At 42.4% G+C, this 13,644-nt stretch overlaps 1 protein-coding gene and 1 long non-coding RNA gene across 3 annotated transcripts; both read right to left on the bottom strand.

Annotated features, from left to right (window-relative positions):
* Window positions 1-1,532: 1,532 nt before the first annotated feature.
* On the bottom strand, window positions 1,533-2,948 carry LOC140582985 (uncharacterized). Its single transcript, XR_011985783.1, has 3 exons — window positions 2,718-2,948; window positions 2,374-2,494; window positions 1,533-1,799 (listed from the first exon to the last, which is right to left on the bottom strand). It is a non-coding gene; the product is annotated as an uncharacterized lncRNA (long non-coding RNA).
* Window positions 2,949-7,498: 4,550 nt separating this feature from the next.
* LOC140582847 (pantothenate kinase 3-like) lies at window positions 7,499-11,851 on the bottom strand. 2 transcript variants are annotated; one of them, XR_011985635.1, is made up of 7 exons: window positions 11,603-11,851; window positions 11,226-11,470; window positions 10,968-11,144; window positions 10,213-10,336; window positions 8,617-8,742; window positions 8,074-8,203; window positions 7,499-7,993 (listed from the first exon to the last, which is right to left on the bottom strand). XR_011985635.1 is itself a non-coding variant. In XM_072707242.1 (6 exons), exons 1-6 carry the CDS (start codon window positions 11,774-11,776, stop codon window positions 8,153-8,155), a joined length of 897 nt encoding a protein of 298 aa, XP_072563343.1. In that variant the 5' UTR covers window positions 11,777-11,851; the 3' UTR covers window positions 7,499-8,152. The 2 variants fall into 2 exon arrangements, 1 of the variants encoding a protein (XP_072563343.1); XM_072707242.1 differs by having other exon boundaries at window positions 7,499-8,203.
* Between the last annotated feature and the right edge of the window lie 1,793 nt (window positions 11,852-13,644).

The following is a 13,644-nucleotide window of genomic DNA, read 5'->3' as shown; positions in this document are numbered from 1 at the left end:
GGACGTGGCCAGGTGACAATGGCTCATTCATACACATGAAAGTTGCTACATATTCAATGAAAGGAGCCAGAAATAGTTACATGAGTTAGGTTTTTCTTATTTATTTATCCAAATTAATGTTGCATCTACACCATTTAGTCATCTTCATGTAGCCAAGACTTTGGTGATCAGATATCTGGGATCAAAACAAACTGCCAGCATTGCTTACTATGTACTTTTATAATGTTTCTGCAAGTGTTCCAAACTGCATTTTGCAATGTCTATACTTTGATGTCAAATTTCAAACTTAACAAAAATCTGACATATTTACAATATATATTAAAATAAAGATGAGTGTAATGGCAAAACAAATATATAAGAAATAATTTATTTGCCATGAATTAAGTGTGATGAAATGTGTGATCATGCCCCAGTCAGTGAAAGTGTGTTTCCTACCCCTAGGCCCCAGAGGGTTAAATCAGCCTTTTCTCCCATTCCCAAGAGAGGTGCAGTGCAGGCTGCCTCCCTCCCTATTTTTTGGACAAGTGTGTCATAACAGCTATATATATATTTTTTTTTTTACAAAATTAGAGAAATTAAAGTCTGGAAGAAAAAATATGATTTTGTAGTTCAAACAGCAATGCTCATTTATATGTTCATTTATATTTGAGGACACTACCTCATGTTTTGTGAGTATTCATATCAATTTACTCAATAAAAATGGAAACATTGAAGTAACTGTCTTTCAGTTATGAAAGAAACAAGATCGGCAAAAAAAAATCGAGATCGGCAGGTAAGGTTGCCTAAGGATCGGTGATCGTTGATCGGCCAGAAAACTGCAATCGGTGCACCCCTAGTTTCAACATGTGACATCGAGCCCATTATATCCACAGTCGAATGTGAAAGCGGAGAAAGGAGTACACATTGTGCCGTTACTACTCAAGAAAGCAGGAGACAGTCGATCAGACCCTTATTTAGCTCTGCTGAATTACCGTGCTTCACCATTAGAACATGGTGTGTCTCCTGCGGAAATCCTGATGGGACGCAGATTACGAACCACACTTCCTTGCTTAGCAACACCAAAGAAGAACAAAAATCTAAAGAGGAAACAACAGCTCCTGAGACAGCGACAAAAGACAAATTATGACAAGACATCAAAAGGATTGGAACCACTCTCCAATAATGGCACAGTAAGACTTGGGGATTGCAGTATATGGTCTAGCAGAGCCACAGTCCTAGAGGAGGTGAACCCGAGATCTTACACTGTCAGGACAGAAGATGGTCAAATCCTGTGAAGAAATCGGAGGAGTCAGTTGAAAACGAAAGAGACAGTGCTAGCGGATTTGTCTGCAGAGGACACTGACTGTGTAGAATCATCAAAAACCCCTGAACCGCTTCCAGTACTGGCTGACAAGGAACCAGCTGAAGCTATGCATTCACCTGTACTGCGAAGATCTAAATGCACAGTAAAGCCCCCTGATAGACTTGACCTGTAAATAGTGCCTAATCATAAAAGAGTCATTTGAGTTTTAAAAAAAAATGCGTTTGTTGATTGTGACTGCTCAATAATTCTGGAGGCTGTCATTTTCTGTATTAAGTCTTACAATTTATACAGTGTTTGTTTAATGGTTATTCAATCGATACGTTTGCATAACTCCTTGGAATAACTTGTTCTTTACATCTAAAGGAAAGGGGATGTGGTGATAGAATGTATTTGAGTTGCCAGTATTAACCTGACCACTAGGTGTCAGTAGTCACACTCACGGGGATTGTTTTATCAAGAGGAAAAGACTGAAGTTGCGGCTGCTCGAGTTCGGGTCCTGAAAATATTATAAACTGTGTTGCTACAAAACGGTTTTCTTAAATTTACTGAGAAACATTACAGCCTACCATAACAGTAAGGTATATAAGCAAATAAACTTACTGCAATGAACTCCTCCGTGCACTGAGATTCTGACTTACTCATTAACGTTTAAACGTTTTTCCCCCAATTTGTATTGTATAATTGTCAGACAACAGTTTTACACGATGGTATTTCTACTCTTTCCAGATAGCTAGAATTACACAATAAGAATAAAAAAACAATACTTAAACTTGGATATGTGGCCGAACCTAAAATGGAGACAGTGTGCTATTGAATGTCAAATGTTTCTGCACATTTTAAATCTACTAAACTCACCTGAAGAATACAATTAATTGAAATAAAAACATATTTCACAGTATATTAACTCTCAGTTGTCTTTTATTAACCGACCCACGCTTATTTTAGTAAGATCGCTATAGCTAACAGTCTCAGATGTTAAGATTAACTTAACAATTAACGACCCACCATAATCAAAAAGGTACTAGTTGTCTTCTAGCATATTTTGACCGCACTATGTGACTCGTACGTACCTCAATGAAGCGGTTTCCTCGGTTTTCCTCGACCGTAAGCTGTGGTGATCCTGTCAGATTCCAGAAAATGAAGCTTCGCGCGCTCGTCCCGCGGATCCGTCCCGCAGCTGCTTTGATTCTGCTGACATTATTGTATGGAGTCAGAATAGTGCCATATGTACTTGTACTGTATGTGTACTTTCCAATTTGCAGCCGTAAAAAGAAATTTGCTCGCACTGAACACAATTTTCATTCGCAAAAAAAAATATTTTGCAAATACAAGTCAATATTTTTTGTAAATGCGAAACCAAACATCTTCATAAAAATATTTTTTACAAAGATAGAATGATTTTCAAGTACAAAACCTGTATTGCAAATCCAAGTCCTCTTGCAAATACCAACCTGCGAGTGCAAATTCACACTTGCGCATATAAATAATTTTGGCACTAACTTGCCTAGCGCTTTGCAGATAAATATTTGCTCGCATAGCCACCAATCAAATTAATTCATATTCTAGCCAATCATAAAGCTGCAGGTAAGGTAACAACTAATCCTGGCCTTCCAGTAAAAATACATGCTGAAGAAGATGAAGGTGTATTTACGGGAAGATAGTAGTCAGAAGTGTGAATTTGCACTCGCAGGTTTTTCACATCTTAAGATATTTCCCTAATATCATGGCATATTGATGCAACAAATCACTGATGAACATACAGCAGATTTCAGGATTTTTGGCCCGTGACGATCCTGTATGCTGCCGGTCCGGGTCAGTAAACTTTTTTTCTGATTCATAGAAAGCTATGAAACTGCAGGATTAGAAAGATGAAATGATAAACAATATGTCAATTTAGCTTTCAAAAGCGTCACTTAATCCTTTGAAGTGGTTTTTGTATGTTGAAATCGAGTGTATTTTTCAACGTTTCCGGAAAAGGAAAATTCAAAACGGAGGACGAAGAGGGGTTCCCCATCTATGTTATCAGTGGGAATACCGCGGAATTCCGCAATGCGATACAATAAGAATGCGTATTTTCCGGGGTATACCCAGCGCTCAGATGACCCGATGGTGGAACAGGAATCTGGAACAAAAAAGGCGGCCATGTTGGTCGCGCTCTTCACATACCTACTATATCCCCTTTGCATGTTCACAACTGTGTACAGCCAGAATAAACCAGTGAACTGAGAGGGTGGACCAAATGCAGACTCCTGTAGTGGTGGGCGGATCGATCCAAGTATCGATAATATGGATAATAATGTTGGTATTGATATTGATCGATACCAGTTCAATGAGATCGATACTTCAGTTTCAATCTCTCTCCCGAATGCACTGCGGCTGTCTGTGTTCGCGCTGCTGCTCTCAATTGCCGCTCCCGGCTGTCACGTGACTCAGCGGGCCAGGCTAGCAAACAGGCGCAGGCGGGCGGACACACACTATAATATTTATAATAAAGTATTATAATAGTGGGTGGCTGAGTCATGCTCGCTATAATTAAACAGCAGGGATAGTTCGGGGTTTAATCATCAGATGGCGTTTATTACACCCGCACTACTACAACGCACACACCGGCACTGCTCACCGTGCACGTCGCCCCGTTTACTACTCATACACATGGTTGGCGCACGCACACATACACACACACACACACACACACACTACATACAACAATAAACATTAACCGCTATACATGACATAACACACAGCACATTTATAATCACACAAGGGATTACTGAGATTACTGAGAACTATTTACAAGCTGGCATCAGTCCAACATGCCGCGCTACCGCCCGGTACCTCCGCGCTGCAGTATTTATTTACATATAAACTTTGCCCAAATTCTGTCCTGGGTTTTACCTAATTAATAAAAAAAAAAATCACAAAAACACCTAAAGGTAATGAAAATTAATTCAGTTTTAGCAATTTGATGATGCATCCACCTTAATTATTAAGAAGTATCGATATCGGTATCGTATCAGCGATACTTTCCCTGTATTTACTTGGTATCGCATCGATACCAAATCTTGTAGTATCGCACACCACTACCGCGAACGTAACATTTTCCTTGGGTTTCACGTGTTTGCTGTTTGTGGGCCTATACGCCTTCTTGGGCCACTTCTGATTGGTGCATGAGCATGACTGGCATGCGAGAAGCACGGCGCGTGATTGGTGAGAATGACTGTCAGGCAGGGAGCACAGCATGAATTTGTAAAACTATTCTCAGTTCTCACAGCAGTTTTAAAACCTGGGTCCGTATATCCTAATGTATATCCTAAATCGCAATTTTTGCGACTTGCTAATCGCGTTGTTTCAAATCGTGATTCCCAGGCCTGGCTCCAGGGGGGGGCCCAGTGGCCTGCGTCCAGGCAACGGAAGCCGTGGATCCAATATATTTCTCATCATTAGGGATCTCGTCTGGTTCCTCACCCAGGACCTGTTTGCCTTGGGTGACCCTACCAGGGGCATAAAACCCCAGGCAACTTAGCTCCTGGGATCACTGGAACACGCAAAGCCCTCCACCACGATAAGGTGTCGGCTCCAGGAGAGGCAAATGGGAGTTTGCCTGTCCAGTCTACATGTGTTTTGTGGATGTGGAAAAGGCTTACGACCGGTTTCCCCGAGGTGCCCTGTGGGAGGTGCTTTAGGAGTATGTGGTTCATGGTCCACTATGGTGGACGATTCGGTCCCTGTTTGAATGGAGCAGAAGCTTGGTCCGCATTGCTGGTAATAAGTCTGACGTGTTCCCAGTGAAGGTTGGGCTCTCGTAATGTGGAAGCAAAATTGGACATTAGTAGGCCCGGGAGGGGAGGCATATTGGGTCTGTTATGTCTTAGGCCTTAGGCCAGAAGAGATTATTTTGATACTGTGTGACCTCGCTTTGTGACAGCTGCCTGCAGTTGGCTCCGCAGAAGCTCGGAACTTGGAGAGGCAGACAGTGGAGCAAAAGGGGGGAGAAACCACTTGCAGGAAGAGACTCGAAGCCGCCCCAACTGGTGCACAAAGAGTTATAGCTTATTAAAGTAGTTGTAGTAGTCAATATAATATGTTACGCAATTGATTGCATCATGTTAATCATGCTTATGTTAATCATACTAATCATATGTTAACCATGTATTTTCAGCGATTCAGGGACAATACGTCAATGTGTTAATCATTAATCAAACATTAACACTGATTCAATGTCATATAATTAATATCTATATACATATCTCATGTAGAGTCTAGAAGCCGAGGCTGTCTCCAGTAAGTTGCGTACAATGGGTGGACTTTACCTTGCTACCAAGGTGAACCAATGGAGCAGGAGAATTGTGTTTGTTATACGTTTCAGCTTAGTTTGTTGATGTTTCATGACCAATCAGGCCTTAGAAGGCCTGGGAGTTATGGTTTATCTACTGGTTGCTCTGTGTGCCGGGGGTGACTTGGTACCAAGGGCCAGAGTGTGATGGGAGCGCTTTGCTGAACTTGCTGGAATAAAAGAGATTTTCTTTACTCACCAAACTAAGACGTCCAGACTTTTATTATAAGTGCTTGATTTATAATTTTTCTACCACAGTAAAGGGTAGAATGGTCTCTCCGGGTCGGAGACGGGGTCCTCCCCCAAGTGGAAGAGTTTAAGTATCTCAGGGTCTTGTTTATGGTTCAAATTACGGGAATTATACCCCCCGATCAAATCCCAGACCCCCCCCAAACAGACAAAAATAGCAGTTCGGGGGGGGGGGGGTCTTAACATTTTTCTTTTGTTGTAAAAAAAAAAAAAAAACGATAACCTCACCTTGTAGGAAAAGTTTATGTAAAACTATTTCAGACACGACACCCCTAATGTGGACCGTACCATTTTACCCACCTCGGTGCCAGAAGCAGCCAGTCGGTTGCGTCATTCATTCTCATTGAGTGACCTGTTCATTGTTTTTGTCTGTCATGGTACTGTTTGTCGTGTGTCGCACCCTCCACAACCTTCAGGATCTTATCACGGAAGATCTCCCACATAACGTGAGGTTCAGCAGCCACACCAAAGTCTGTAATTTCCTCAGACAAGCTGCATGCAAACTCATTAGAAGCAGCCTAATCTCAGAGTCTGGCCAGTTCCAGCCTCATTCTCCTAGTACGTGGTACTGTAGCCTACTGGACCTAAGCTGAACCCTCTCAGTAGCAACAAGTTTGTCCTCAGAATTCATCAACTGGCTACTTAAGTAGACCCTGCAGTTCTGTAGGAACCTCTAGTGTCTGCCCACAAGGATGTGATCAGTCTCCTTCACTGCACCACCAGTATAGGGGTACCCAGTCTGACGATGCAGCTGAGGGTGCTGGAACCAGGATCCAGAGACCGGCAAACCCTGACGTTTTGCAAAGTCAAACAACATCCTTTCTTGTTGTTCCACATATAAATAATGTGACATTTGGTGGCAAAGCATCATGCTACAGGGCCCCTATATTATGGAATGGTTTACCGGCCTATGTTTGGGATACTGAATCAGGCTCAGTCTTCACATCTGAACTGGATACCTATTACTTCAACTTAGCCTATCCACAACTTAACATATTACACACTGAAACTATGGCTGCTGGTACTGCCATACATGCCATTTTTATCCACTATGCTTGTCAACACCTCGGCACCACTCCAGTCCCAATCTGCATGACCCTGTTGGCTCTCCAGCAGTTTTGACTTTCAGTTTAGGCCTTGCTTGATTTTAAAATAGTATTTCATGTAGTTTCCATGTAACAGGACGATCATGGTACTGATTTAAACAGAAATTTTCATTACATTTATTCACAACACAGTGCAATTATTTCCATTCTGTAATTTCTATAATAGAAAAAAAACATAGATTCAGAAACAAATAATTCAAATTACTACTATGTGTAAATGCATATGCTTTTAGCTTTTTGCACACCATGGAATTTACTATTGACACTAAACATTTAGAAAAGTGGTAAAACACACTCTCATAAATATTTTTAAAGGTTTTTATTATGAAATAACTTCTTGGGTCTGTTTTTCTTTTTCTCCATTACCTACGTTCCTCCTTGGATTGCCACCTTATCATGCAGGAGGGGTTTGCGTGCCTCAGTGACCTTGGGGGCTATGTTGTCGGGGGCAATAGCCCCTGGTAGGGTCTCCCAAGGCAAAAAGGACCCAGGGGAGGGGCCAGACAAAGAGCAATCCAAAAAAATCCTTATGACAAAGAATTCTATCAAGGTCTCGTTTCCCTTGCCCAGACTAGGGTCACCGGGGCCCCACCCTGGAGCCCGGCATGGGGGAGGGGCCCGTTTGCCAGCGCCTGGTAGCCGGGCGTGGGAGGAGTTTGGTGAGGTCACACCGGCGGGGATGAGGATTAGCACCTCTAAGTCCGAGACCACGTCACGCCACGTCGAAAGGAGCCAGTTGAGGTGGTTTGGACATCTGGTGCGGATGCCTCCTGGGCGGCTACCCGGAGAGGTTTTCCGTGCATGTCCTACAGGCCCCGGGGCAGACCCAGGACATGCTGGAGGAATTATATCTCTCGGTTGGCCTGGGAACGCCTTAGCATCCCCCCCCGAAGAGCTGGTAGAGGTAGCTGGGGAGAGGGAGGTCTGGGTATCTCTCCTGAAGCTGCTACCCCCGTGACCCGAACTCCGGATAAGCGGAAGTTAATGGATGGATGGATGGACCTACGTTAGAAAGAAAAGCTTAGAAGACAAAAATAAAAACAGAATACACAGTAACTGAATTAGACACTAGAATACACTACCTGGCCACATGGCAAAGATGGAGTTGCAGAGGTACAGGAGGGCGGTAGAATATCACTCTGGTCATTTATACTTCTGGGCTTAGGAGGATTTTAACAGCTCCAGAAGTGACCCAACAGCTCCAAAGTAGCCCTGTAAAAAAATAAAAACCATTATACACATTATAAACAGTATACATTCATTATGTGGTGCTCCAAGCAAATGACTGCTTAATGAGGAAAAAAAACATGAACAACGAAATGAAAAACTGTGCATCAACAAAATGGCTGATTCTTTAGCAGCATATACAAAAAGTTCATAAGCTAGCGGCCATTAACATTAATTAGCTATTACCAATGGTGGAAATTTCAGATCCAGAAAGTATAAAACCAGACCATGATTTTGTTTCAACCAACCAGCTGAGTACTCTGTGACATTGACTCTTCATACACAATTGGTTGGTTGAAACAAAATCCAGGTCTGGATTTTTACTTTCTGGACCTGAAATTTCCACCTCTGGCTATTACAAAACATTAAGGGAGGCTTGAGGTTAAAATGACTCATACCTCATGCTGAAGAAACAGTGCTTTCAATCGTCCAGCAGACCAGTACTCCATAGAGTAGGCCAGCAGCTTCATGGACAGCATGTTACCCCTCAGGAAGTTGCCCACGAACACCACTCTCTCGATGTTCTTCAGAGAATAAAGAAAGCAGCTAGCAAGCAGTTTTAAACAAATTCCCCATTTTAAAACAAAAATATACTTCTTGCCCCAGTGGTCACTGAACAGCATGAAGGAAAGGCCTTTACTACTACTGGAATTTGGGTTTTGCATCATGGGAGACATTACAGAGAAACTGCCTTATGAGACTTGCTAGACACAAAAACACAGTAAGAAATTTTTAATATCTTAACAAAACAGAGAGCAGGGCTGTTTAGTAGGGATAAGCCAGAAGTCTTTGTTCTGGAGGTATGGTTTTGCTCTACATAGTGGGAAATTTCTTTAGTAATGCGGTTCATCCCACTCTGTATCACGTATGTGAATCATATGTGAACAGAGTACACAGGCACGGTGTGTGTAATAGGGTACGGTGAAAAAATCAAAATTTCCAATAGCAATTTCCAATAGTGCGGAAAAGTTGTCACTGGACCTCGTTATGAAACGTGCCAAATAACTTTGAAATAGGTTAATATTTTCAGGTTCCGCAATGCGATTGAAGTTTTCACCTGTCACCTCAATGGGCAGTATACATTATCCATTATCTATACTCATCGATGTTGTGCTTGTGCACCTTCACAACATGATAATCGCTACAAAATACCAGTTTGTGGGTATTAGGGTGGGGTGAAAAAAATCAAAATTTCCAATAGCAATTTCCAATAGTGCAGAAAAGTTGTCACTGGACCTCGTTATTAAACGTGCAAAAATTCTTTGAAATTTTGAAGGTTAATATTTTCAGGTGATAATCACTACAAAATACCAACGTTCAGGTAACGCAGATTTTTACTGGGTATCAGCCATACACATACATAACGTCGCTCTGCGGCTCTACGTGCATTACGATTAATCACCTGTCATGCACAGATCCATGCTACATATCATCCATATCATAACACAATGTAAAATTGTTCCTCAGTGCCACCAAAATGAAAAGTATTAAGCATGACAGTCAAAATGGTTAGATACACTATATTACCAAAAATATTGGGACACCCAAATTCAATGATTTGGAGTGGCGTCCCAATATTTTTGGTAAGACCCAGATGGATAAAGCGGTATAAATAATGGATGGATGGATGGATGGTATAGATAATGGATAGTGTATATTGCCAGTATGTCAGTGTAAGCATGCTCCACATTTCTGAATGAGTCGTTCGACCACTTATTCATTGTCACTGACTAATTGTTAGGTTCTTGTATTAAATTGTAACAATTTACATCGCGTTATGATATTGATGATACATAGCGTGGATCTGCGCATTGATGTGACAGGTGAAAACTTCGATCGCGTTGCAGAGCCTGAAAATATTAACCTATTTCAAAGATATTTTGCACGTTTAATAACAAGGTCCAGTGACAACTTTTCCGCACTATAGGAAATTGCTATTGGAAATTTAGATTTTTTCACCCCACCCTAGTGTGTAAGCTGTGACAAAGGCTTACCTCATTCAAGGCACACATCCTGCTGATGGAGCCGATGTTATTCGTGACGGTAACTAATGCTGCCCTGGCCAGGTCTTCTTTGGACACTGAATCGCGCTGCTCTTTATAAATCATGTTTCCAAAACTGAAACAAAGAGTACACAGCAATAAATAAACCCTATTTTTTTCTTCTCTGACATGTCTTGGTTAATCCTGCAGCATCAGGTATCATGCAGGTTATTGCTAATACCTCTAGGTTTAAATATGACTGAGGGTTACTGAACGACAGCTGCTTTTCAGATTACTCAGCACCCAAAACCTCCAGGCATCCTTCCTTGCTCTTGTGACTTCTTACAGTATTACATTGCTTGAGCACAATTTTAAGCCTTGTATCAGGGCCGGGGTTGCAGGTCATTCTAGGCTGACTTACACTATATTATATGCAACCCGATCTCACGAATTTTCGTGCAGCCATCACGACATAAAATCTATTTGCTGTTTTGCAAGGTCGCGTCACACGTTATGGAAAGCGTTATCAGATCACAAAAAACAAAATATGATTCTGGCCATGCATGACTTTCCCGTCCCTTAGTCACCAGTTAGCGCTCATAGTGGCGGTGTTAGGCACTGCCCATTAAAACACATAGGGAGGGGAAACGTTACCCCAGCACGTAAAAAAAGCCGAAAACGTGATCACAGCACGTTTAAATAGATTTTATGTCGTGATGGCTGCACGAAAATTCGTGAGATCGGGTTGTTATATGACCACATCCTACCTGGAGGCCACAATCCAGCCTGGGAGACCAAACCTCTCATAGTCGCCCCCATATATGTCCCGCACAAGTTTGTCTACTTGTGTGCTCTCCCCACGTGAGGCCAGCTCCAGTGCTTCCTCAAACGTGGAGCAACCCGTCAGCAGACAGCACAGCCCAAGGAAAGTCCCTCCACCGAGACTGAAAGCCAGACATTAATCAAACTGTTATATCAATGTTAGCTTTAGAAGATATAAAAATTATCATCAGAGCCTAGCTCACCTTGTTCCAGAGACACGTTTGAAATTATCTCTGGAATGGACTGTGAGAATGCTGACCCCAGACCCGATGTTGACAAGAAGGAATGGGTAAGGGTTCTCCAGTGGGTAAGGTTTGAGGAAGCACTGCTCTGGATGAGTTGGATTTTCCAAGTAGAAACACTCGGAGGGTCCACTGGAGTTCATGTACAGGGCCCCACGGATGACACAATCCAACTCATCCAGTTTCACGAGCTGTAGACCAGCAATCTGAAGGGGTTAGGGGGAAAACAAAACTGATAATAGGATTTGTGATTTCCTCTGGAAATTTCCCCTTTTCAAAGACAAAGTGAATCGCATTACATTGTAAAAATCTGAGTCAGAAACATCAGCTGAACTCACCGTTTGGAAATCAGCCTCAAACTTGTAGGCCCCACCACCCGTGGCACAGAGTGTTTTATGGAGCCTGGAGAACTGCTTGTCACGGGTCATTCGCAGAAAGGCAGGGAGGTCTTGGGTGGGGAAACGAATGAAATGCAGGTTCCCCATTCGGCCACACAGCTCCAGACCCTTCATTTCCAGGTGGACATCCCGGATGCCGGTAGAGCCATAAGCCACATTAGAGGTCAAACAGGAGCGGATGTTTTTAAGGTTTTCCGTTTCTTCCTGTTCCTCCTCTGTTGTAATGTCCTTTGGTTCGAAGTAGACTATTTTTGCAAGGGTCCCACCAATGTCCATTCCGAACCAGGGAAAGGCTTTAGCAAGAAAAAAGGGAAGTAATTACTTTCCTGTTTGATATTCATAAATCTGAAGATCAACAATTACTACCAGAATAACTAAAGACGATCAAAGAATTTATCCATCCATCCATTGGATAGCTTACTTATCTACTTATTGGTCTGGACCAGCATCTCTTACATTACATAAAAATGGGAAACCTGAGAAATAACATGAGAAAGGCCTTTGGATGGGAGTGGTGGGGACACTTACGTGGCTTGTTCAACCTTGGCGGCTCCGCTGTGTGTCCGGCAGGGCTGGGCGATGTGCAGGGTTTGGTCGGCTCCTCTGGTTCCCTGGGCACTGCCATTGTTAAGTGTAAGTGATATGTTACTAAACATATATTTAATCAAAACAAATTATTATTGTTTTAAGTGTTGATCTGTGGACATATTATTTATTACTCTTTCAAGGGTATAGGGCATACGTGTGTAAAAATGTGTTTTTTTTTATCTAATGCGAAATGTATATACAGTAGTACCTCAGTTCTCGAACTCACTAAAACTCGAATTTCTTGAAAGTCGAACAAACCAGTTTGACCTAGAACTTGATCTGAATATCAGAAGTCGAACCGTGAACGCTGACCTAATATAAATTGTACATGCCAGGAAATGAGTCATACTATAATGCAATTCTTACTTGAATGCCTTCTTCACAGACTGGACGATTAACCAAATAAAGCAGCGCAACATTACAGTAACTAACAATAAATAAACCACTAACTTGCGTGTATTATTAGAGCATTCATGTCATTTATTTAAACTTTATTTTACCAGGTAAATTAACTGAAAACCAGTTCTCACAGCTTTACGTGATATTCGGGAGAAATAGCAGATTACGCATTGGAACTGCCTGAGATACAAGCCAGCGCTGTAAGCCAGTCGAACGCACACAATGACTGGACTGGGGAAACAAACTGAAAAGCGAACTTAACACAGAGGACTAATGACAACAATCAGAAACAGCTGATCACATGGGGATCCCACACGAGGTTAACGAGGGGGCGTGGCACACGGAAGGAGCGGACGATCGGGGCATTTCCATTATTTCTTATGGGAAAAATTCGATCAGAACTCGAACTTTTTAGGATTCGATCCGGAGTCCGGAACGGATTAAGTTCGAGAACCAAGGTACCACTGTATATTACACATATAGACTATAAGTATCAAGGTACCTTCCTGTAGCTCCACCCTTTTACTGAGTCGCCGCACAAGGTATGCTGTACCGGCTGCTGCAAGCACCACTCCGGTTGCGCAGAGCAAATGGCGCGGCTGGAAATAGCGAAATAAACTGGCCATCGTTATCACTTGCTGCTTCCTCCAGGAACTACTAAAAGGAAATGAGAATCGTCTGCCCGGGTTCTAGAACATATGTTATGTTAACAACCTCACTGCAACGTAGACGGGAAAAATACGTCATCGGGGGCGGAGCTTATGGAAGGCCGTCATGGCCGAAGCGTCCTTTCGTCTAGAAGCAGATCGTTTCACGCTTGCAGACTGGCAATGTTAGGCAATGCACGCGAATGCGAACATAAAAAGACGCCAATAATTCACACGTTAATATTTCAGCCCGTCGACCTTACATCTTTACCTCGACAGACAACCATATAAAGCTCCGCGTACTGGCGGCATTTTGCAACGGGTCTTGATGTCAACAAAGTGATCCTT

Source organism: Paramormyrops kingsleyae, chromosome 25 (genome assembly GCF_048594095.1).
Source record: "Paramormyrops kingsleyae isolate MSU_618 chromosome 25, PKINGS_0.4, whole genome shotgun sequence".
Classification (NCBI taxonomy): Eukaryota; Metazoa; Chordata; class Actinopteri; order Osteoglossiformes; family Mormyridae; genus Paramormyrops; species Paramormyrops kingsleyae.
The sequence above is the reverse complement of the archived record's forward strand: the minus strand, read 5'-3'. Positions and strand labels throughout refer to the sequence as shown.